Source organism: Sciurus carolinensis, chromosome 18 (genome assembly GCF_902686445.1).
Source record: "Sciurus carolinensis chromosome 18, mSciCar1.2, whole genome shotgun sequence".
NCBI classification, from domain to species: Eukaryota; Metazoa; Chordata; class Mammalia; order Rodentia; family Sciuridae; genus Sciurus; species Sciurus carolinensis.
This window is the reverse complement of record NC_062230.1, coordinates 11,153,104-11,179,444: the sequence shown is the minus strand read 5'-3', so window position 1 is coordinate 11,179,444 and position 26,341 is coordinate 11,153,104. Positions and strand designations below refer to the sequence as shown.

Sequence of the window (26,341 nt, the reverse complement as noted above, 5' to 3'; positions counted from 1 at the left end):
ACTCAAAAAGATACTACTTTTCACCTCATCAACAAATCCAATGGTCTTTTCTTTGTCCCCATCTCATTCGCCTCTTGGAGCAATACTGACCATTCCAATTTTTCTACCCTAATACTATCCCAGTTCTAACATTTATTATTCCTATAATACCCCACCATTACTCACCCCCACCAGTCCACTCCCTCCCCCTGCAATTTATCCAGTAAATCATAGCCATATTACTACTACTACAATACCTCTCTAGTTGTGTCGATTGTTCCCACTCCCACTCTATTACAGTAGCTCATTAATCTCTAATGCTATGGAGGGGAAAAGGGATGAATGAGGCATGAGGCCGGTCCACCAGAGTGTAAATAACAATAGCAACACCTAGCATGTATTAGCTGCATCCTATGTACTTGGTAAGGCTCTAGACACCTTACCTGCAATCATATCAATCAATTCTCAAAGGCTACATTGAGTGTAATTTTTACACAATCTTCAGGGATAATAAAAATAAAGTTTAAAGAAGATTAAGTAGCCAACCCAAGGAAGCACAGTTAGCAAATGATTTTGCCAGTTTTGTTTTATGCCAGGCCCATCCTCTTAAGATACTATACTGTCTCCAATAAGTGTTTATGCCAAGCACAGACCTCTCCTCAGATTTCAAAACTCATCTATGCAGGTACTTTCTTAACAGTTCTCTCTAGATGCCTCCAGGATACTGCACAATAATACATTCAAAACCAGAATCATGACCATACATACTACTCAAAGTGAGGTGGTTTAACCTCAGTGAATGACTGCACTAACCAACTAGACACGCAAGCTAGAAACCTGGACATCATCTTTGATATTGTCTCACTTAGTCTCTATATTCAACCTATTACCAAATCCTGTTCATTTGTGGCCTCCTAATCTCTCTCCCTCTCTCTCTCACTCTAGCATTACCACCGTATTCTAGGCTGCCCAATCCTCCCACCTTCACTTCTGCTATAGCCTACCTCATCTACAGTCACTTATTCTGGTTTCTTCCACTCCTCCTTAGTTTTGCAACAACCAAAAAATGCCCCCCCCCCACAAAGATGATTTTAAAATACAAATCTGATCATTTCACAAATTTTAGACTCAGTATCAAAGTCTTAAGTCAATCTTTGTTTCAGTGTATGAAGTTATGAGAATGCAAAAGACTGGCTACACCTGGGTTTCAGTCACAAAGAGAAAGCAATTTTCATTGAGTCAAGAATAATACCAACACAGAAAAGAAGAAAACTGAAGAAGAAGAAAGATGAAGAGGGCAGTGCCTGAACAGTTGTTTGGCTGTTTTGTTTGTTTCACTACAGTGCTGGTAGTGGTACTAGGAATCAAACACAGGGTCCTTGGCTTTTGTTATTCCTGAGGTGGATAGAGCTTAATTCTAACTTGCCCAAGTTTCAAGGTATCCTTCTAGTTACACTGTGACACTCCCAAATGCCCCCAATAAAATCCCTTTCCCCCGCTCTTCAGCAGTTCAGGATTGAGTTTCTAGCTTGCAATCAGAACACTTGGCTAAGTGCGAGACTTTAAAAGAGCCAGGATGACATAATTTCAAAAGAGGGGGCTATGCCTACAAGGTAAAAATAAATTTTACATAAAGTAAAAATACCTTTGGTCAACAAATAAATAAATATGCTCAATGTTTGTAAATTCACATATCTCCTCCCTTTAAAGGTGTTACATAAAATGCTTTAGGGTAAGAACCACACTTTCTTTTATGTTCTGCAAATCATCACAGTTTACTATAAGAGATGAATAAATGCTGATTTTAAAAAGTAGAAGCATGACTATACAATAATATAAATGATAAAGTTACATCCCTAGAAACTCACTCCCTTTGGAAACAGTTTATGCATTCACTCATGGAAATAAAAATCTCTAATGATACTGTATCACTATTCTTTTGTGATTGTGATAATACATTGTCAGGTAATGCAAACTCACCAAGCTCTTAGCTAAAAACTTTATATCATAAGTATACTGAGAAGTGGTGTGTATCACAGAGGAAAACAAATTTTAACTTGGGAAACCACAGATTATATCCTATATAAACATTTTTTCTGTTGCCATCTGGTGGTTCATGTATAAAATCAATGCTGACATCCATCCTATAGAAAGGCTTCATCTCACAGAATCAAAATATTCGTTCTTTCTGTAACACATGTAACATTCAAGGAGAAGTCAAGACAGAACTTCCCTACACTTTGAAAATAGGCCTCTCCCATAAAAAAAAAAAAAAAATTACACACAAAATATCTCTGGAGATTATTACCCTAAATATAACGGGTTACATCTAATGTCATACAAAATCCCTCCATAGCCCAAATCTAAAATGTATTCCTCATTAGCCTGTTGAGCTGCTAAAGGTGCTCCCCACATATCCATATTACTCCCCAAAAGTCACTACAGTTATTTATTGATTACTTCACTATTTTTTTCTTGGAAATACCATTCATCTTTATAAAAAAAATCAATCTTTAAAACCTCTCATGGTAAAGAATCTGAGGAGAGTTATGAAAGGGAGAAAATGCAACAAAACAGCACCCAAGACTAATTTTGTCTTCATAATAAACAGTCCCAAGGTCTAGCCCATTTTCTCTAAAGCCCACTCTCCAAAGCCATGCCTTATCTATTAAAATTTTAATTTTCTTTAAAATACAATGAGCCAGGTGGGGTGGTGAATGCTTGTAATCTCAGCTACCTATAAGGCTTGAGGCAGGAATATCACAACTTGGCCAGACCCAATCTCATAATTTAAAAAATAAAAGGGTTGGGGATGTAGCTCAGTGGTAGAGCACCCATGGGTTCAATCCCCAGCAGTACTGCCAAAAAGAAAAGAAAAAAGAAAAAACACAGTGTGGCCAAAATACTGAAAAAATTATTGTCTTAGGTCATGTTCAACAAGTTGATCTCCAAAGGTCATTAAATTAATAGATTTACTTTACTGACATGTCAGCTGTCAAGAACCTGGATTGTTTAGTTGATAGCTGTTAACTTCAGTAGACAGTGTATTATCAACATAATGCCAGCTAAGCCTTTTAAAGTAAAAAATAATTGTTATTTTTAAGAACTCTTTGACTTACTAAAGTTCCTAATGAGAACAATTAAATCAACAAAACATTAGGTTGAGCACAGAAATATCAACAGACATCATCTGCTAATCTCTTTAATTACTGATGATCACTGTCCAGTAAATATAAACATTCTCATAACTCTCATTATTTCTTTTTATATTTCTGGCTGCATTGCCTCCAATAGATTTCAACTAGTCTTGTCCTTTCTTTTAGCCATTTACATAAATAAGCATCTCCTATTTTAAGAAAATTTATTTCTCCAAACTTCAAATTTACACTGATAAATTATGGCACTAATTTGCTTTATAAAACCTAAAATTTAGAGCATGAACCATTTTCAGGCTAAGGTAAATACATCATGTGTTAGATGACAGCACCTAAGGAGAAATATTATATTACACCTCAGTTGACTTCAACATTGTAAATACCCTACAAAAGTAAAAGTAAAATGAAATCAGTCCTGGGAGCTAAGGCATATGGAGTTATAGAATCCCCAGATAGCAGACACCCATAGACTCTGGCGAATGGTAGAAAGAATATAACATACGAAGATCAGAGAAACAGGGCAGAGCAATTTTGAACATCTAGTCTAATGCCCTCCTTTTAAGGTGAGAAAACAGGCTCAGAGAGGCTAACAGACTTGCTCATATTGACAGGTACTTTCAGAATAAGATAAAAGCCAGGGTTATTGACACTTAGCCCAAAATCTTTTCCACTTGCCACATCCCTGTTTCTAGGAAATATTTATTAAAGAAAATATTCTCATTCCAACAATACCCACAGGAGATTGGGGCCATGCTGACACAGTGAGTCTCTGGCTTTAGTCTCAGAAAGCAAATAACATAAATACTAGAATGGCAAATGCATAAACATAAGAGTTTCCTAAGGCAGTGCTCCCATAGTATTTTTTATTTCTCTATTTGGATATAGTAAAAATAGTGTTAATGTAGTGAAGTTGTAAAACTAATAATAAATTTCTCTAGACAAGGTCTCAGGTATAGGACCAATAACTGGCAGGCAGTGGTCTGTCAAACTGACAGACTTCCACATGTGGGCTACTCATTGAAAAGCTTATCACTGTAATTTTTATGTACTGCCATAAGAGGGCAGGAGGTGCCACACTTGAAGTCCCAGATGATGAAACCCCTTCTCCCTCAGGGTTATGGGTGCAATGTTTATGCCCTTTTGATTAAAAAATGTACATCATGTACAATCAGAGAAACGAAAAGTTGTACTCCGTTTGTGTACAATGAATCAAAAAGCATTTGGCTGTCATATATTACTAAGTAGAACAATTTTTAAAATGTACAAATTTATGGGGGAATTTAAGGCAATGCTTTATAAAAAATATTGAAGTTGAATTACAATAAAGGAGTCTAGATAAATTTAAATGCTCAATTACATTAGGTAGAAAAGCATCACTTATTTAACCAAATAAAACTTACATTAATACCTTTTATTTTAAAATAATTAACTCTTTATATTATACCTTTCCATTTATTTTCGTTTCCTTCCTTGACCTCACTCAACTTTCATGCACTATACTAAAGGGGGGTCTACTCTACCATATTCTTCACTTTTTAGAAAAATTTAAGCCATGCCTAGTTGAATTCCAGTGTTTCCCCCCTGTTCTGTTCATCCCAGGCTCTAGTGTCAGTGATCCAACATAACTGGTCTCTATCTCAAGGACAACCTAGGGAAAGTCAGAAAGCAGGCAGACACTATATGCTGCAAACCTCCACTACCTAAAATACCAAAACCCATTTATCAACAAAAATGATGCAAGGACCCATAGGATGAAAATATAAAGGTAACTGGTAAGTAGAATTTAAACAGAAAGTCTTATCTGATATCATTGAATTGCCTGTTTAATATGTAGCCTTCTACTTTGTTTTACCCCAAGGTTTGAGGTTTCATGAAACTTTCTGGCCAAGAATAGTCTCGGAATGTAGCTGAACTTAACAGATGTTAGACAAAATGCACGCTTAAAAAAAAAAAAACTAATAAATGACAGATTTGTACAAACTAAAAGTCTTAAATTCGTGTACTTGAGTGCAGATAAGAGACTTTACCAAATGTTCCTCACAGATATGGTTGATCCACTCCAATCCCATTCTGGAAAGGCCCAATCAAGCTCAACAGACTGCCACAACCCACAGCTCAAGTTATGTTATGAAAAAATACAGGAGGGAGAGAGAAATACACCAAAATAACAATAGCCATTTTATCATGGGAAAGTATACAGAGGGGTTATGCATATTTCTACATCTTCCAAATTACCTAATGTAATTTTTATTGTCTTTCAATCATAACTGTAAAGTAACCTGAGACTTAAAGCAAGGTAACTCAATATGGTATTTAAAACATCATTCTCCCATCTTCCCTGCAATGATCAGATTGTTCCCTATTCTCCTCTCTACTTACAAAGGCAGAGGCTACATGGGAGAAACTCTTATCCAACAGTTGCACACTCTGATTAATATTCACAGACTCTGGATCAAGCTCCCCACCACCCACTCCACCACCAATTCTGGGACGTAAGGCAAATAACTTCTCTCTCAGTGCCCATTTCCCTACTGGTAGAATTAAAAAAAAAAAAAAAAAGCTACCTGGCCCTCAGGAGTCATTGTGAAAAATAAATGAGCCTGTGATGCTTGATGTGTAAGGGTTCATTGAAGGAGAGGCTACAGGTGGTTACATGCACATGGATATACAAGTGACTAGGTGCCATCTGTAAAATATGAAGTGGTCTAATCATATTTGATTCAGTAAGTACCTGGGTACTATAGCATAAGGTTACATACTGACCAGGCATGATGGTGCACACCTGCAAATCCAGCAGCTCGGGAAGCTGAGGCAGGAGGATCGCAAGTTCAAAGGCAACCTCAGCAATTTATTGAGGCCCTAAGCAACTCAGTGAGACCCTGTCTCTAAATAAAATATAGAAAAGGGCTGGGGATGTAGCTCAGTGGGTTCAAGCACCTGGGTTCAATCCTGGTACAAAAAAAAAAGGACTATATACTTAAGCAAGATGGTCTGGAAACCAAGTTGTGAGGGGAAGGGTTCAGAGGGGGAATAAAGCACTTCAGGATTGAAGGAAACAAATAAGGGCTTGAGAGGAAGCTAGATTTGTAGTAATCCCAATCAACACTGTTTTGTAATTTCTCCAAATAAGCTGCCGAAAAGCCTAATTAGTGAACCTTACCCAAGCCTGGGAAATGGCCTGAAGAAAGTGGCCCCAACTCTAGGAAATCAGAGTAAAAGTGACACCACTGGATGAAATTAGGACAGAAAGAAATGCAACGCAAAGAAAGAAAATCACTTGTAGAGCTTTTCTTGAAATGCATGCCTCTGAGAACCAACAGGTCTGAGGTGGAGCCCCAGTGACTATATTTTCTAAATTTCATTAGGGATTTTGATGTACACCCCAGAGAGCACAAAGCAGGAGCTCAACAGTTTCAGTAAAAATAGTACACATTATTAAAAAAGCTAATCAGAAAGCTTGTATAAGTGAAGATAGCATCCAAGTCCATAAAAGTCACTGGAATTTAGAGGTTGGGAGAGGACTACACATCCATGAAAAAGTTAAAAGGGAACTGGAGTCATGTTAATATCATTTGAAAGGGTTGAAGCAGCGGCTCTAAATTTGTCTGAACATCAGAATAACCAGGGAATTTTCAACAGCCTGATGCCCAAGTCAAAACTCAAGAAATCAAAACAAATTCTGGAAGTGAGATCCAGGCATCACATTGGTTAAAGCTCCTGGGTGACTCCAACTGCAACAAAGTTTGAGAAACACAGGTTTAGAGATTTCAGGAAATAGGCAGATGATAAGAGTGAGAAAAGCAAAATAATGTACATTAATGCTTCTCAAATACCAGCATACATGAGAATTACCTGGAAAGCAAACTGTGGCTCCATAACAAAAGAATTGGTCCTCTGTAGTTCTGCCAATTATCCCTGGTGATTCTAACACAGCAATGTGTGAAAACCACCATTCTAACTCCAAATGAGAAACTGAGGACTCTGAACAACCCAAGACATTATCATCCCTCTTGGCATGATGGATACAAGCTCAGACTATAGGGTGTTCTAAGCATGATCAGAAGCAGTAAGTCTGTAAAATGTCTGAGAGTAGAGCTAAAGAAAGGAATGCATGTGATAACTTAGGAGGCACTCACTGCCTCAGAAGTCATCCTTCTAAACCACTCACAGCTGGCTCCTTAGTAGACAGCATAAGGAAAGCATGCATTGCCACCTGCCTTTCGGAATCAGATTTGGCTTCTAAGGAATACACAGAAATCAGACACACCAATAAGCAGAGTATATGTGAGGAATTCCCATTACCATGTAAGAAGAAGAAACTAACATATTCAAGTTACATTTGAAGATGAGAATCTGGCATTTCACACATTTCCTGCTTATAACTTCAATAATACACATGTAACTTTTGCTGAGAAATGTTGCCCTCCCCCGCCCCCAGGATGCCTTGACAAAACCTACCCACATGAAGAAAAGTGCCAAGAGAAAACACTTGAGCAATTAGGAATAGCTTCACCCTGCTACATAGTAATAATATGGTACTTATCACCAGTTCCAACTTAGTGGTAACTATTCCATTTAGAATGTTACATTTTATCTGATGAGATTCAAGAGAATGCATTCCTGTGCATGTGACCAACTCATCATTCCATCAGAAATCTCTATAGCAGTACCAGAATTTTCATTTTCAAGATACATGAGCTTTTGTCAAATGGTGACATCTCCTCTGTAATATGAATTTTCAATATGATATAAAAAAAGATGGATATATTACACATTTCACAGAGCACAGAGAACAGAAACCTGTCAATGAATTTAAAATTTGTGACAACCTATTTGAAATTTTACACTAAAAGATCTGTATACTTTCATAAACCATATAAATGTAAAATAGGTACCAATGATTTTACTGGTAACAAAAATAAAACAGTACTCCATAACAAAGTTCATGTTACATTTTAATTAATGGTTTTCATTAATGTTTCAGCTGTAAAAATCCAACACTTTTTATGGCCTTCAAAGCACAACCCATGACCATGCAATGTACTTCAAACCAAAACCACTGATGGATTTTTTTCCCCATCATCTGAATTTCACACTAATCTTCATATAGCTAAATATGGCTTACTATAAAGTGCAAGTTACTTTTTTAAAAGAAACAAACACCATTCTTATTTTCTAAAGTACATCCTAAGTGATTCAGATTTCTCCACCCCAACCTGACTTCTGACAATCTAGATTCCATGATACAAAATGACTCAATTCTTTTCTCACAGACTAAATCATTAAGCAAAAAGCACAAATAAGTCAAATAAAATTTTACAAGTAATGGAAGAGTTAACCAGAAATACAGCAATTTGTTTTCATGTAGTAAAACACAAAAGGAGGCATTTATGAAAGCATGAGGGAGACAACGACTCAGAAAACATTAGATAAGCATTAATTTAAAAGTTACGTTGTTGAGCTATCTGATCATAAATGAGTTCAGACCTTTAAAATATTATCACATTGAAATCACTGGCACATTTAAATCATCTTCACCTGACACAGGACACAGCTAATGCTGGCAACTTTCATCAAACCCAGAGTACACGGTTTCTTAGTGTGGCAGTATTTCAGGACACAGGTAATGAATACCACAGTTAATTTTTCTAAAGCAGCTAACAGTAAAACGAGTTCACTAATGTGTTTTAAAGACCCCACCAAAGAGGAGTATTAACATTTTATTTTTAACAGCAAACTTCTGTGAAAGACGGCGCTGCCTAGCTGGCTTGATAAAGGTTTAGGTGGAGAATTCAGATTTAGGTGGGAAAGCTCTTTCACCAAGAGATGGCATCTCCGTTTTCAAAAGGTCATTTGAAATCAGCAGATCCTCTTTCCCTGTTTTAGAGATCACCACTGTATTCTAAATAGAAGTCAACAGAGGGAGAAAAAGCGAAGTGGCAAAACCGTGGACGCCGAAAGTTTTGCTCCACCGATTGTACAGCACCCACTTGGGGTCGGGAACCAGGACTTGGGGGACTGGGAGGACAGGGCCCTGGGGAGAGGGCTGGAAAGGGCGGCTCGCGGTGACTGGCACCTGACATTTCAAGTCCACCGCCGATGTCATTCATCGTTAACAAGACTCTGCGGTGCTCAGACACTAATCAACCCACGTTTAATCAGTGTAATAGGACGGGACTCGGGCGTTCTTTTAAGGAGCGGATGGCAGGGTCGCAACTTTAAAAATCTTACATGGCTTCGCTTAAGGGGGAAAAAAAAAAAAGAGCCGCAAACACCGTGCATTCTCTGGATAGCCCGGTTTCCCCCTCCTCCGATTCCTGCGCGGATTAAAGGCACACTGCATTAACCCCTCGGCTGCCTGGCACAGAGCGATGCGCAGTCCCGACCCGGCGGCTCGGAGGGAAAGTCGGGGACCCGGCCTCGCAAAGTTCGCGATGCTGCGCCCCCGGGTCGGCGCCCCGGAGCCGGAGCCCACCCCGGGCGGCGCCCCCCGCAGAGCCCGCCCGTCCTGCGCCCACCCCGGGCCACCCCGGCGGCGCCCCCGGCCTGCGCCCACCCGCGCCCACCGAGGAGGCGCCCGGGCCCGCGCCCACCGAGGAGGCGCCCGGGCCCGCGCCCACCCGAGCCCGCCCCGCCTGAGCCCACCAGCAGGCCCGCGCCCCGCGGCGGCGCCCGTCCCCGGCGCCCACCTACCTTGCGCCAGCGCCCGGAACAAGTGCAGCTGGAGCGCCAGCAGCGCCCACCATCCGCGGCCGCCGGGGCCGAACTTTGCCGCCCACCGCCTCGCGCCGGGGCTGACGGTCTCGGGCGTCGCATGGGGCCCCAGTGGGCTGGCGCCAGGGTCGGGGCCCGGCGGGTTCCCCCGCGGCCGCCCCGGGCCCGCCAGTTCAGGGGGCGCCGCGCCGCCGCCGGCCATGCCGCGCGGCCGCCACCCCGGACGCCGGGGTGGGCAGGGACGCGGCGACTGCCCCTCCGCGGGAACGCGCCCGGCCGGCCAGCGGCGCGGGGCTGAGGGGCGGCGTCCCGGGCCCGCGAGCCGGCCGGGAGAAGTTGTCGGGGGCAAACGCCCAGCACGCCGCCCTCGCCACTCGCGGCCGCCGCCCCGCGGCCGCAGCGCCGGGCCAGTCGCGCTCTCCAAGGGGTCCGCGGGCGCCGAGCAGCAGCAGCAGCAGCAGCCGCCGCCGCCGCCCCCGCCCGGCGCTGAGGAGAAAGTGCGCCCGCCCGCGCGCCGGCTCTCGCCTCGGCCGCCGCGGCCGCCGCGCCCCATTCACAGCCCGGTCGCACGCGCCGCCCGCGCCCGCCGCCTGCCGCTGATTGGCGGAGAGAGGCGGCTCTGCGCCCGGACCCGCCCCCTCGCGCTCGCCTGTTTTCAAACTCGCCGCGCCCGCCCGCCTGCAATTTCGCGCCGGCCCCGGCGCTCTGCTCGGGCGGCTTCCCGCGCCGGCTGCGCCCCCTAGGGACCTGCGGCGGACACTGCAGACGGCGCCGTCTCGGCACGCGCTCCGCAGGCGGGCTCGCGGGCCGGGCGTGCGCGGACAGGGTGGCACCGCCTCGCCCCGCCGGTGGCTGTCGGGCGCCCAGGTGCTGTGGGCCAGGTGGGACCCGCCCAGGTGCGGCTGGGCGAGCGAATACTTTTGGGTCGTTGGGCCGGAGGCATGCGGGCACGCCCCTCCACGCATCCCGGGAGCCGCCCTGCTCCCACCCGCGGACTCTGTGCTTGGGTGGTTAGGCGCCAAGTTGCTGTAATTGCACACAAGAAACAAGCGCAAACGGGTTTTTTCATTCCTAGCAACAAGAGGTACCTTCCGGCACAACCCCGCAGCCGGTTCAAAGGAGTGGACATGGCTTTGGAGAAGAGTCCAAGGTCATGTTTGGCCAGGAGGATCGCAGCGCCGGCAGCTTCCCGCCGTGCAGTGGGCGGGTCGGGGAGAAGGGCCTTCCAGGGAAATGATCCCAGCGCCGGGCTTGGGGAGTCCGCGGGGGTGGGAGTAGGTATGGGTTGGGGATGGGCGCGGACGCTCGGCCGCATGTGGTAAGCATTAGCTGAGTTTATGGGGTGAACTAAGCGCTCTGGAGCTGAGAGGCCAGCATTTTTGTGGGAGGAGGGCTGGAGAGTGACAGACTGATGCTGCTGGGAGTTGGCCGGGAGGAGCCTGGGGGCATGTGATGGTGATTGAATGAGGTCATGTAGGGGAAAGCCGCGGGACAGGGAGTGTGTCCACACAGTGCCGGCTGTCCAGGAAGTATTTAAGGCGGACTTGTTGGTATTGTTTTTACTGTTCCAGCCCAAAAAAAGACCCCAGGTGGGAGTGTGGAAAGCAGGTCACTGGGACTTGGGGTTTGAGAGTGGGAGCTGGTGCCTGTTTACAGAGCACCTGTGGTGAGCTATCTCGGTATTAGGGTCTGAGCACCACCCTTCACAAGTCTTAACAGGGAAGGAAAGGTCGGGAAACTGAGGCCCGAGAACGGCAACCAAGTGGAGCAGGTGGATTAGGAACTACATCTGACCCCAGTCTCATCTTTTGTCCCCTTCCCTGTGCTAGAAGAGACACAAGAGTAAAACGCATCCCAAAGGCGCCCTGTTCTCTGAGAACATAGTGAGGGTCCCTAAGGGGCACCGGCTGCCAGAGCCCAGTAGTGCCCTTTCTAAGACCCTGGTGTCATGAGGATATGTGCTTGAGACTGGGAGCGGGAAAGGGCTGTTTTTATTTTCTGCTGCCAGCCACATGGGCTTCTTCAAACTGACAAAGTTATGTGAAAGCTTAGGGGAAGGAAAACAAGCAATACCTCCTATGCATTGAGCGCTCGCTGTGGGTCAACCTTCCACAGTAGCACCATCTTACCCAGCGTGAGAGATGACTGTCATTGATACAGATGGGGAAACTGAGGCTTCCAGGGGCAAAGTGTCTTGCCCAAGGTCAGGAGCTCAAATCCTGTCTTCTCCACCTCTAAGCATCTCTGCTTTGCTCAGAGATGGGGTGGGGGATAGATGTTCCAGTGGAGCTGATTGAGGCTTGGAGAACTTAGCTCTGTTCTTTCAGGTTGTGAAATTTGGGCAAACACTGGCTGTAAGTTCCTGGAAAAAGTTAAGAATAATTCCCACCCCTCAGGGTTGCCTCAAAGTGAACTAATTCACACTCAATAAATGCTAGTTTCCCTTTCCCCACACCAATGCAGAAGTGCTTGTCACAAACTACCCTTGTTCTGCCCACCCATTGAGTTTGGTCACACTTAACTTTTTTCATTTCAGAAAGCAATATATGCCCATACCCCCTTACAGTATAGGCATGAATATGACTCATAGCTTCTTGACTTCAGGATACTCCAAAAACTGTCCAAAGCCTCTTTTGCTGTGATTTATTTTGCAGTTAGCAGAAAGCTTTGTGGAAACTGGCTTGGAAATTGGAAAGCCAGATCAGTATATGATAAGTTATAAGAGATCAATGACATCACCGCTACTAGAGAAGGTCTGGAGACCCCTCTGGGAAATTTTTTATTCCAGTTTCATCTTGGGGAGGCAAGACTCTATTATCATCTCCATTTTACAGTCAAAGAAAGAAAGCCAGAAAAGTTTAAAATATGCAAACCAACTGTGTTGAAACTAGAATGAGAATCCAGTTCTCTGGTGTCTTGGTCTAAGACATTTCTCCTGCTAGGCTATTTTGCCTTTTACAAGACCCATCAGATCACTATCTTGAGGAGTGTTTAGACTACAGCTGTTCTAAAAAAAATAAATAAAAAATAGAGAAACCCCTACATAATGTTGGGAAGGGGAGCTAGCCAGAGCAGGGCTGGAATTTTTCTACCCAAAAGACTAATTAATCTTTCATCTTAATTTTATCCAGCTGAACATGGCTTCAAGAAGTGAACATTTCATTTGAAAAGGGAAAAAAAGTTTATAGTTCAAAATGGTAAGAAAAAGTATTATGGGATATTTCTGGCACTTATGAAAATTATATCTTACTGAATTTGGTGATATTTGAGGTATTCTTTAGCTTTTAAAATTTTGTAATGGATTGTGATTTTTCTCTTTCTAAATGTTCACTTCTGTGTTTAAAAAAAGTGAACATTATAAACTTGTACACTTACCTTTAAAAATTCTGGGTCATATGCCAGGCACAGTGGTGCCTACCTGTAATCCCAGGGACTCAAGGGGCTGAGACTGGAGGATAGCAAGTTCAAGACCAGCCTTGGCAACTTAATGAGGCCCTAAGCAACCTCAAAATTAAAATAAAAGGAGCTGGAGTTGTATCTCAGTGGTAAGCGCCTATTGGTTCAATCCCCAGTACCAAAAAAAGCAGGGGGGCATATATTATTCTAAAAGACCATGGGTAGAAGGCTATTACTTTATGAATACTGATGCATTTTTTTTTTCTTTGAAAAAATGAGCTGTGGCTGTCTCCTACTTTCCAGAATAAGAAGTTGGGAATATAAGCTTAATTAGAGAGGGAGTGTTTCCAAACACATGATAAAGTGGAATTAAAATGATCGCTGAGTCCACTAATGTTTTCCCCCATGTTGCAATGGAAAGCCCAGCTACTCCAGATGTGGTCCATGGACCATCCAACTCATCTGGGAGCAGGACTGAAATGCATATTCTCAGGCCTGCCCTGGACCTACTGAATCCAATCTGTACTTTAACAAGACCTCCAAATGATTCCTATGTAAGTTGAAATTTGACAGTCACTAAATAATCGCTTTGTGTCTCTTAGGAATTTTATAAGCATGAAAATAACTGCCCTGTGTCTTTTCTTCCTTTCTGCCTTCCTTCCTGTTATGGGCCATGAGATTAAACAGAAAACTTTTCTAAATAATAGATATATAAATTTAGTTTTAAAGAAAAGATATGCAACTTTCTAATAGAGGCAACTGTAAATTAATACATTCTATTCCATCATTCCAGATGTGAAACTCCTATAAAAACTTTAATCAATCAACAAATATAGCTCTTATGGTAACTTTGAGGTAATATTTTAAAAAGTATGTTCACAGAATTGAAGATTTAGGATGAAATGGGCTTAAAAACAAAATCATCTTTATGGTACTATAAGAAAGTATTAATATTTATACCAGTAGCTTTCCTTCAAGAAGAAAAATAGATGAACAACTCCTATAGAAAATGAGTAAAGAACATGAACAGGCAACTCTCAAGAAATAGAAGGGACACAAATGTTTGAAAAGGCAAAGAAATTAAGCCCCCCAAAGAATGAATAACAAACTCGTAATGGGTTTTCCTCCACGGTGTCACTGGGTAGGACATGAGGAGGTCCCCCAGAGGGAGATAAGAATCTCAATTTGGCCCTGGCAGGTTCTTGACTTACACCACAGAAAGGAATTTCAGGACACATCAGAGGAGGCACAAAGATTTATTTAGGGAAGCGAGAAGATTATTCAGAAAAGCACGTGATAGAGCAGGATGCACAGTGCAAGACAGAAGGGGTGCAGGCACTCGAGAGTGAGTCTCATTTGGGGCTCACGGGATTCTCTTCTTAAATGAAATTTGGCAAATAGTGACCGTGAGAAGTGCCGAGGTGTGGAGGGCAGGGTGGTGTCAATCTGCTGAGCGTAACTCTCTTGATCCGGAGCGCGTTGGCCCGGAGTGGGTTGATGTCATCCAGTCGATGGATAATGTGTGGAATATACCCGTAAGTCTCTAAAGATATCTTCCCCTTGACTTTATTTTGTCTAAAGGAAACACATTATATAAGCTAGCAAAGTATGTGGCCATTAATTAGACTCACAATACTGTAATATTCAAGGTCCTTTAAAGAATTTATTTCTGGAGGAGGACAGTCTTGGGGAGTGAAGGTAAGGGTGTTCATGCAGCTTCTCAGACTTAAAGGTACAGTTTCTTTGTTGGTCTCCTTTCTACCTATCCTTATTTATTCTGTCTCTACCTCAAGGAGACATGGAATTATATTTTTTCCTATTCTTATAAAATTTTCAAATGTGAATATATATTTTATAGTAAACTAGTAAAGCTTGTTTTTTAAAAAGTAGGTTGTGATGAGTCTAATAAGTCATTTCTTACCTCACTCATTAAGAAATGTCCCTAATGGATTCTCCATGGTTCTTCTGAGAAAAATAATCCCCAAGCCCATTAGAAGGCAAGTTAAAATCTGAATGTGTCCACATGGGAATATCGTGCATCTTCCACGTGCAAACTAAGGCCCCCAGTCCCATGGTGGGGTGGTCCTTGCCCCTGGCCCTGTGGTCCTCTCCTGAGGAGAACTCTACCCTCAGGATGCCTCCGCGATTCACTCTCAGATCCCTGCCTGTGGCTAATCCCAGTCTTAGTCTCGCCTTTGTTCTGTTGCCTGGCAACCCATTAATGAGCCGGGATCAGCTCCAGGTGCTGCCTTAGAGCCCTAATGGGAGGTGTGCTTTCCTTACTTCAGAACCCACCTAGTTTTCTGAAAACATTTTTAGGAGCTAAAATCTCACAAAATGTTCCTATGAAACAAGCTACGAAAAAGAGAGGTACTAGAAATATAGCAAGCCTCCAGAAATGCCTATCTGCTTCCTTGAAAAGTAACTATTACTCACCTAAAGGGCTTGACATTGCATAAAACAGTTCTTAATGTGAGGTCCCTGGTCAGCCTCATCAGCACCTCCCCAAACTACTTACTGAATCAGAAACTCCAGGGGTAGAGCCAGCAGGCTGTGATTTAACAAGCCCTCTAGGTGGTTCCACTGCAACTGAAGTTTGGTCACCATTGGTGGAAAGTAATTGCTTTCATTCTAAATTTTGAGCAAGTATTTATCAAACACTTGATTTTGGCCAGCCCTGGTGCCAGACAAGAGAGAAACAATTACAGTAATTATATGACAAGCAAAAATACTTCAAGGAACATCTGAGAAGTGATCTGCAGCCTTGAGGAATCAGGGAAAGTTTTCCAGGGGAAGTAATGTCTAAAGTGAGACCTTTAGGATAAATAAGATGGAATCAACAGCCAGGACAAAGGGTGTTCCTGGTGAAGGGAATCCCAAATGCAAAAACCTAGAGTTTGACTCTTAACTGAGTACCACGAAGCCTTTTCAATAGGGGATTACATAATCCAAAACATTTTTAGAAAAATTTTTGAGGCAGTGGACTGGGTTGGGGTTAGGCAAGATTGGAAACCAGAAGACCTGCTAGGAGACCATTGCTGCAATTTAATTAAGAAATTACAGAGGCAGCTTGCATGGGAGAGAAGCAGCAGCTTAAGGAACTATTTAGGAGATAGGACCTGTGTGATTTGGATCTGCAATGTCCCCAAAAGGTCCCTGGTATAGCAATGTTCAGAGGTGGGGCTTTTGAGAGGTGGTTGTATTATGAAAGCTTTAAACTCACCAATGTATTAATCTATCCATGGATTCATAACAATGAATTTTTGGGAGATGGTGGAAACTAGGATATGGGGCCAATGGAAGAGAGTAGGTGCTTGGAGGTCTGCCCTTGAGGACTATATATCTTGTCCCTGGTGTGTGTATCTTTCTCTCTCTCTCTGTCCCTTTCTCTCTCTCTCTCTCTCTCCCTCTCTGCCCCCCCATCTTCTTCTGTCCCCCCTCCCTCCCTTTCTCCCTCCCTCTCCTTCCTGTCCACTGTGAGTTGACCAGCTTTGCTTTCCTGCATATTCCCCACTTTGATGTTTCATCTCACTGCAAGTCAACAGCAGTGGGGCCAAACAGTAAGCTCATGGCCCACAAATGACGGAGGCAGGAGATGGGAAGCAAACCTCGGATCAGCAAGCTTTCCTTTATTCTGTAGCAAGGTCCATGGATCAGGCATGGGAAGGACCCATTTTCTGGGTATGGAGCTGGCCCCCCAGGTTTCAGAAGGAGTCTGGGTTTTATAGTTTCATTGGAGACTGCAGATGTGCAGTTTGGGCAGTCAGGGGCTAGTTGTGCAGGTTAGAACTTTAACTTAGGAGGATAGTTGTAAAAAGGTTGAAATTCATTATTATCTGGGGAGATCGGAATCCAGATCCTGAGGGATGAGTACTCAAATCTTGCCCGTTGCTTTTCTTTCTCTGGGATCCATTGTTTCCCAGAGTTTCAATATTTGCCGTGCCTTCATTTAGGGCTAATTTGCAATGGGGGAAGGTCAAGTCCAGGGCCCAGCATTTCAGTATTTGCCTTCTTCCTTCAAGATGCACTGGGGTTAGGAAGGGGTAAATGTTTGCTTTTGGTGGAGATGCTGGGGATGAACCTGGGAAGGGGTGAAAGTTTGCTTTATCCCCTCAGGGCACATTGTTATTGGGAAAGGGTGTATTGGGAGAGGTTTGATGTTTGGCTAATTTTCTCTCCCTCCTCCTGAGCCACACTGTTCATCCATTTTTCTTGGAGAGCTGTCTTGTAGGGATATTATTTTCCATAATCCTTCACAGACCATAAGCCTAATTAAATCTTCCCTCCTTTTAGTTGATTTTCTCAGGTAGTTTGTCACAGCGATGGATATCTGGCTCACCCAGGACCCATAACTAAGAAAGGGCATTGTCAAGGATGTATCCTATTTTTCAGCTTACAAGTGGCCATTTCATTTCTGTAGGGAGAGAACACAGGTGGAGAGACAGAATTGGAGGGACATTGTACAGAAGACAGTGCCAAGTCCAATTTTGAATCTGTTGAACTTTACAGGTCTGTGGGACATCTGCACACAGATGGGATCATTAGATATGTGGATGTTGAGTGCAGAGCAGAAGGAAGCAAAGAAAGATAACTTCAATCTGTCTTCAACAGCAAAGTGTCACAAAGTTAAGGACTGAAAAAGTGACCTCCATATTTCATGACAAAGATGTCCTTACAGACCTTAGGAGAGAAGTTTCAGTGGAAGTTTAAGCCAGCCCCAGGAGGTTAGAGGAACAGGGGGTGGTAGAGATGGCAGAGTTGGCATTGGGAAGAGCCATGGTGCCAAGGTGAGGCAGAAGATGGCAAGATGGGTACAAGCATGAGGGAGTTTTTTTCCTATAGAAAGGTGTACCCAGAAGGAGGGGTTGATGATCAAGAACTCTGGCCTTCAACTAAGAATGTCCTGTGAAGTGGAGATTTAGCCTTAGCCTGGGGAGAGGGTACAGCTGCACTGGAAGAATTTAGCAGGGGAAGTTTTTCTCCTGTTGAATGTGAGGCGAGGGGGACTTGGCAGTCTTTTTAGAACAGGACATAGAACTTTTGAGATATTTACTTTGGAGAAAGGGAGGGACCTTCGCAATAGATTCAGCAGACATCCCTCCACCTGATTTTTACATAAGCACTTTAATCCTCACAGCAATCCCTGTGCGAGAGAAAGTATGTTTTTCCATTATATTGAGACTCAGATAATATTTTTTCCTGCAGTGCTGGGGATGGAACCCAGTGCCTCCCATATACTAGGCAAGTGCTCTACCACAGAGCTCTATCCCCAGCCCTTCAGATCATTTAAATCAGTTACTGAGGGCCACCCAACCAGTGAGAGGGGGAACTGGGATTTGAGCCTGAGTTTCCCATCACTGCCTCCTGCTGTTGTGGGGGAGGGGGACAGAACAAAAATGGTACAGAAAGCATCATGCACACTTAGCAGAAGGGATCTGAACGAACATTGTATTTAAAAGCAGAAGTATTAAACCAAAGAAAATAGTTTTCTTAAGTCTCTGCAGGAACCAAATGTGGAAATGATGGACTCCCAGACCTGGAAGGGAGAGGTGTGAGTGACCTCAGCACTCTCTAAGTCAATCAGTCACCCCCACGTGGCATTTCCCTATCTCCCCATCATCCTTGAGGTCCTTCCACTTGCAGAGGCTCTGGTTACTGCTGAGATCTGAATCGTAACTGTTACACTGAACTGTAACCAGCCATTCGGCAGCATCTGCTTACCCCTCCTTATTCTGTACTCTGGAGCTACAACCAAGCAACACCATGCTCTCCCCAGTTCCCAAAGCAGCACACCGGGCACTGCAGACAATAACATTTGTTGTCAGGACAAATGGTGGAAGGACCTCTGATCAACAATTGTGAAGCCTGGGTTTTAGTGCGGCCCTACTAACCAGCTGAATAACTTTAAATACGCCACAATCCCTCTTTAGGTTTGAGTTTTGTCATCCAAAAATGTGGTATAAAACAATCATTTTTACTATGCTCACAGGTTCCGGGGGTCAGGAATTCAATAGCAGGGAAATGGCTGGGGACTGGAATCATCTGGAACTTCATCAAACTCATGCCTGGGGCCTGAACTGGGATTACCTGCAGGCGGGGCTGCCTGGGGACTGTTAACCCGAGTGCATTTCTGTGGTTCCTCATGCAGCCTAGGATTCCTCACTACATAGCAGCCAATTCTGAGCGAGGATGTCTGAGCAGGAGGGTTGGGAAGCTGCTCCATCTTTTCTGACTTGGCCTTGGGGTCAGGAAGCATCACTTCGACAGCACTCAGTTGTTGCAAGCAAGTCATGAAGGCCACTTCAGGCTCAAGAGTTGGGGCTGATGAGGGGAGGCAAGGTCACACTGCACAAGAGCAGGTCACAGCAGGCAATACTGTGGCCGCCAGTATTGACACTCCTTAAGGACTCCCAGAAATACTTGGAGGCAAGATACTTTGCAGCGGCCTAGAGGCCACTTTTGATGCTGATGAGATCAGATTGCAAACAGAAAGCCCTCTGCATAAACCAGTTCTTCCTCCAGTGGAAGGTAATTCATATGTTGAAGCCCGTACCCTCAGTACCTGAGAATATGACATTTGGAGACAGGACCTTTAAAGAAGCTTCTGAGTTAAAAATAAGGTCATGCGATAGATGGAATCCAATATGACTTGTGTCTTTGTAAGAAAAGGAGATCAGAACACAGACCCACAGGGAGGAACAACCCTGTGAAGACACAGGGAGACCATGTTTACGAGCCAAGGAGAGAGGCCTCGGAAGGAACCAGCGCTGTCCACACCTTAATCTTGGACTTACAACCTCTGGAACTGTGAGAGGATAAGTGCCTGTTATGTAAACCCCCAGTCTGTGTGGCATTTCATAAGGGCAGCCCTAGAAATCAGATATGGTGAGTGACTGGGCACCTTTCTTAGGAGACACAATCCCTAAGAACTGCCACTCTTGCTTAAGGAACCTTTTCTCACATCCCTGTGCTCCCTGGCATTGCTGCCTCAACCGGGACATTTATTATGTAGGTTTTCAATTATGGCATCTTACCTCAAATTTGCTTTCTAACTGTTGGTGTTTTCTTCCTTGCTTATGGGACTTAGGGTTCTTGGAGAGAAATTAGGGTTTTGTGTATAGTTTTTACATTTTACTCTTCCATTATATCCAAATAGGAAGTGAAATAGTTTATGTAACCTGCCATTCTGAAAAGGTACTATCTGAAAAAGGAACATCTCATACACACATATAAAATCTCCCATATACATATTATATGCTTAATAAAATTAATAAAGTTTATATTCTTTGCCCAAATTATATTTTGGTCAGTATATCTCTAAAATACAATATCTCCAGATAAAAATGAATGTCTGTACAAAAATGGTTATCTCTGCATTGAGGTAAGAGGAAAAAAATTAGAGTCAGCCAAAATGTCTAAAAGTAAGTATTATTATGCATTATGGTTTACTGCTTCACGGAATACTGTGAAATAATCTATATTTTCAAAGAATAATGGCAAGGGAACATGGTGAAGATAGTGTTAAGTGGGAAAAATTTTAGGCCATTTTTCTCTTACACAATTTGGAATATATGGGTTTGTATTAAAAGGGTGGATGGATGGGTGGAAGGATGAATGAAGGGGAGGAAGGAAGGAAGAATGGATAGGAGAAGATGCACCAGAATATTAGTGGTCATTCCTTTATAGAATCATAGGTGGATTTTTTCTTTAAATTTTTCTTTATCTTCTAAGAATCCTGAGAAGAATATGTTTCACTTCATCCTTGCACAAGGACCATGCTAATCTTCTCCGTATCATTCCAATTTTAGTATATGTGCTTCCAAAGCGAGCACTATGTTTCACTTCAAATGAGTAAGTAAACTACATGTGATAAGAAATGTTTTAATGTGGGGGTGGTGCTAGCAACTGTCTTCCCCCAGATGAGGCTGAACTCACGCTAAATGACATCTGCTGTTCTTAGTAATTCTGCCTCTTCCCGCCCTCTCCTTCCTTTCTCTTCGCCTTTACCTCTCAGAGAACATTACAACTGCAGTAGCCTCTGACCCAGCTGGCTTCATTCTGGGACTGATAGCGGCACCAAAGAACATTTGGTGGGAGGACAAAGAATCACAAAATTTCAGAGCTGGAAGGGACCTCAGAAACTATCTAGTCCAACCTAGTTATTTAATCCTGATGTGAGCTGGAAAAGCAAGAAATGGACAACAGAACATCCCAGTTTGCCATAATAAGCCATTATGGGTCTCTCAACCATGAAGTTGCCTGAATCATTTTTGAAGCTATTTGTATTTTCAAGTCTGTACCATTTCCATAAACCTGCTGCCCATGGTGCAAGGCCCTGGCTGGGGGACAGGGTATAATAGCAACACATGTAAGAAAAGCCTCCAAGCTGCTCTCTCAGTCTGTGAGCCCTGTGGGACCCTCAGTGGTGGTCCAGGGCTGTCATTGGGTCAGCGTGGTGTGCAGAAGCAGGGACTGCTGGCCAACACTGGATAGAATGACCATCCCCCAGAGCAACGTATTCAGCTCCTGGTGGTACAGCTTATGAGGCACAGCCACAGGCTAGAGCAAGCAAGGTTCATGTAAGATGGTTGACAGAACAAAGGGTATGTGGAATAAAACGGGAAGACGGGAGGTGGATCTGCGGACTGCTTCAAATCCCTGACTCTGTGTACTGAACTCTACTGTAGGACCAGTAGGTGAGCCCTGTCCTGTGGCCATTTGCAATTCAGTTTTAGGGAGAACTTTTCTAACATTTGAAGCATTCCCTGAAAAGTCTGCTTTGAGAGGTAGGGAGTTCCCTGCAGGTGGGACAAGTGGAGATATCCAGTTTTCAGTGGTGTGACAAATGAGGAGAAGCAACAGGTAGAAGGTTGAATTCAGCAAATTAAGATCCCTCTTACCTCTTCTTCTCTCTTATTTATCGACTCTGATAATAAGGGTCAAGTTATAGAAATAGGCAAATTAATCTATAGTGATAGGAAGTAGATCAGCGGCTGCCCAAGGTGAGGATGAGGGTGACTGACTGCAAAGGGGCATGAGGGGACATGGACATGATATGTACCTTTTCACTGATGATGATTACCTGGTGTGTTCCTTTATCACAACTATACACTCAAAATAGGTGCATTTAATTGTATGTAAATTATACCCAAACAAAGTGGATTTAAAAAAAAATACTAATGTGCATACCCAGAAAGATTCAAGTCAGCTGCCATTCATTTGAAAAATACTTTAAGGTGTTTCTTAATCATTGAGTTGCCTCCTTTGCCTAGTACTCTGACCTTGTGAGCAGGTCACCTTCTCCACACTGTTCAAGAATTCTGCTGTGTGATTTGTGTTTTTGCTGTCCCCTCTCCAGATTGGAGAGCCTCCCTCCCTCCCTGGTGTCATTGCAGTTGACCTGGGACTTCTTCCAACTCCATGGGTCTGTTTTGAGGTAGGGAGTTGATCTGCTCCCCATGCATGCATCCCATAAGTACAGTAACTATTGAGTACCTATTGTGTCAGAAGCATCTCATGTTTTTGAGATCATGGTACATGGGATGAACACTAAAGCATGTGAACATGATTTTTTGGGGGTGACCTGAGTAGAGAGAGCTGGCATTAATGGTGAGCAGCCATGGCCAGGTACATGGTTGGGGATGACCTCGTAGAGAAGGAGGTTTCTGAGTTGGAAATTAAAGGGTGCAGGGAATTCTTGACACGGTGGGACACGCAGAGGAAGACATGATGAATTTCAAAAGCACAGAGTTACAAAAGGGGACAGGGAAAGTTAAGAAGAATCCCTGGTATAAGGGTATAAGGTAGGGAGGGAGAACAGCAGAAGAGGGAAGAGGAGGCATTTCAGAAACCTGAGCAATAATGAGCTATGTCATCTGATGGCTGGATGCCCTTCCTTGTGATGGCTGAGGTGATCAGCAGCAGTGCATGTGCCTCCTCGGTCCTTTCCTTGGGTCACAGCTGACCTCTCCACTTTATTTTTCCCTGGATGAATTTCCAGGGTCTGCCCCAATGCAGCTCATTTACCACCTCCCTGCCCATGTGCTCAACCCTGAAGACCTCTGACGTCTGTCTCCGTTGGTCTGACATTCCACTACTTGGGAAGGTCCAAGGTTACATGCTGCATCGCTGACTTTACTGGGCACATTTTCCTCCAGATCATTTGTAAAAACATCAGCAGGGACCATTTCCAGTGTTCCTGGCTGATGCCGGCAGCTGATACTAGTCTTGCCAGAGTTGCCTCTGTCTCCTCCCTACCTTTATAGAATCTTCTTTTCCATTTGATCGACCCACACTGCCCACCCCATACTATGCTAACTACAGGTTTCAAAACAGATTTTTATACAGAACCTTGCTAAGGGCTCTTTGAACATCTAACATATTATTTCCATGTGTTTATTGCCTCTTGACAATAGACTGGTTTATTTCCTACAAGATCCATCACCAAGCCTGATTTTTCCACCCAAATAATGACACTTTTCTCCCGGATTTCATTTCCTTTGGGGCTGGATGATGGTATTATTTATTCTGAGTCTCCATTTTGCCCAGAACACAGTGATATTCACTTGGCTATTCATAGGGTCCTTGCTGGACAACCTCCCCACAAAACTCATTTTCACCAACGTGCTTCACTCTCACAGTGGAAAAGGTACATCCTCAGTATGAAAAGGACTGAAGAGCCCTAGGCAAGGTTATTTTGGCAAACTCTTTTAACAGAGGAACTTTTTTGTTCCACAAAGTCTTATGAAGACATATATTCATTCAATAATATTTATTTTAGTGTCTACTCTGTGCCATTTCCTTTTCTAGGTCCTTGGAAGCTATCAAGGGACCAAAGTTTTCAGTCTCTGGAGCTGACAAGGAATTGCAGGGAGGTAGAAAGAGGAGGAAGAGAGACAGAACAATAAACATAATAAATAAATTGTATATTCAAGGGTGATAAGTGTGACAGTGCCAAGGAAGACAGGGTATCCCCACGGAGAAGGTGGCATTTGAGCAAAGGTATGAGAGAGGTGAGGGTTTGCACTGTGGGGTTCAATGTGGGAAAGCAATCCAGATAGTGGGAATAACTCTATCAAGGGAGGCTGCCTGGAAGGTTCCAGGAACACCAGAAAGGACACACTGGTGGAGCAGGGTGAGGTCTACAACTCCACAGGGAGGAGGACCTTCCAGGCCATGATAAGAATCTTGGTCTCTGGGGAGCGGTGGTGGTATTTTGAGCAGGCAACTGCCATGATCCAAGTGATGTTTTAAAAGGCCTACCATGTAGCTGGGCATGGTGGCACATGCCTATAATCCCAGCAGCTTGGGAGGCTGAGGCAGGAGGATCTCAAATTCAAAGCCAACTCAGCAACTTAGTGAGGCTCTGAGCAACTTAGCTAGGTCCTGTCTCAAAATAAAAAAATAGAAAGGGCTGGGGATGTGGCTCAGTGGTGAGGCACACCTGGTTCAATCCCTGGTACATAATAATAATAATAATAATAATAATAATGTCTACCATGTAAACAAGATAATAGACAAGCCACTCTGAAGGGAAGAGGAAGAGGCAGTCTATCAATGCCCAAACCCTAGAGGATCTGCAAAGTCCAGTTTCAAATCTCCAAGTCCATAAAATATATGTGTTTTAAAACATAGTTTTCATTGTTGTTTAGATACGGCAAGTCCAACAGCTCAGAGGAAGCTGCCACTGAAGAGGTAGCTTGTCGTGTTCTGTTCCCAGTTAGAGAGGGCACCACATGGCATGAGTGCCACACAGGGGGCCGGGGGATCTCTAGCATCAATCAGAGGCAGAGGAAGGGAGAGGAAAATGTGGGCAAGAGCCCTTAGTGTGGTTTCCATGAGAAGGAACAGGTGGGGTGGGGTAGACAGGTTTAGGGTTGACTTAAATAATTTCAGTAGGCTCTGGAGCACAGTGCTGTCCCTTATTATCTGGTATCTGATCCTGGGGAGAACAGGGCAGGTGATGATAGCCCAGGGAGTGAGAGGTGAGTAAAGGAGGCTCTTGGGGGCATGGACTCGACACGGGCTGGCTTGTGTTTGAAAAACCTACTCAGGAGAGAATTGGTTGCCATCTCTAGGAATTATCTAAGTCTGGGAGTGGAGGAAAGCCCCTACAGGATCAGGAAGACCCCTAGATGTCCAAACATCAATGATACAGAATAAGAGGACATGATCAATGCACAAAGGTTCTCATTAGTGCCGTGCAGGGCACTGGAGACCCAGAGTAACCCTTAGCTAATTGGGTCAGGGTATGGGGAAGCTAGGGAGTCTAATGCTCAGGCAGTGCTGAGAGCCATAACTCAAACACCCACCCCCAAAGACAGCCCCTAGCGGAGAGGCACAGAATAGGAATCCGATTGAGCCACCATTAACCCTAGGATCAGGACCAGGTCATTTTCCCTCGTAAGCCTTAGCTTCAGGCTCTCTGGAATGAGGACTATGTTTTGATTTCTACCTTGGCAAAACAGTTGGACAAATATTGTTCCTATTATTTTGCAGATTTCTTTACTCGAGAGCTTTTGAGTTCAGTTCAGAAGCTGGACTCTGGGTGACATCTTCACCTCTCTTCTCATTTTGCTTTGTATGATTGGTACTGGTGTACTTGGGTTATCCTCCCAGAAATTGCTGGGAGTTCCTTAAAAGCAATCAGTGGCCCTTCATCTATTTATCTGTGATGCAAAGCTGGCTCCAGGGCTTCCAATAAGTTTGTTGAATGAAAGCAAAAGGGTGTGACCAATAGTGGATCAAGAAACATAAGTTACATTGACTCCTTCCCCTCCTGTCTGATGCCTTGAGTAAGAAACAGCCCCTGCAAACACTTCCTTGCATAACAATGACATCGGAGGCTTAAGAGACAGGGAGGTCTTTATGAATTGTTAACCATCTGATGTCTCAGGGGAAATGCTTGTTTCCTGTGAATGATGGTCCAATTAGCAAGGGGTTAGGGTTATAACAATAGGGATGTTGCTTTTATTAAGCGAACACTTCCTGCGTTCCTACCATGTATCACACCGTTTAAAGGTCAGAGAAAAAGACAAATAAGCCCCTGTCCTCAAAGAACTTACAGCTTAGAGGCAAATACACACAGAGAAACAATG

General features: G+C 43.8%; 1 protein-coding gene and 1 pseudogene across 1 annotated transcript in view; both read right to left on the bottom strand.

The window, feature by feature from the left end:
* Positions 1 to 10,198, bottom strand: part of Sdk1 (sidekick cell adhesion molecule 1) — an 881,670-nt gene extending 871,472 nt beyond the window's left edge. Inside the window, exon 1 of the mRNA XM_047533731.1 lies at positions 9,828 to 10,198. Coding sequence (XP_047389687.1) covers positions 9,828 to 10,050 — 223 coding nt within the window. The 5' untranslated portion in view covers positions 10,051 to 10,198. The remainder of the gene's footprint in view (positions 1 to 9,827) is intronic.
* Positions 10,199 to 20,984: 10,786 nt separating this feature from the next.
* On the bottom strand, positions 20,985 to 21,076 carry LOC124970829 (uncharacterized; annotated as a pseudogene).
* Positions 21,077 to 26,341: the final 5,265 nt, after the last annotated feature.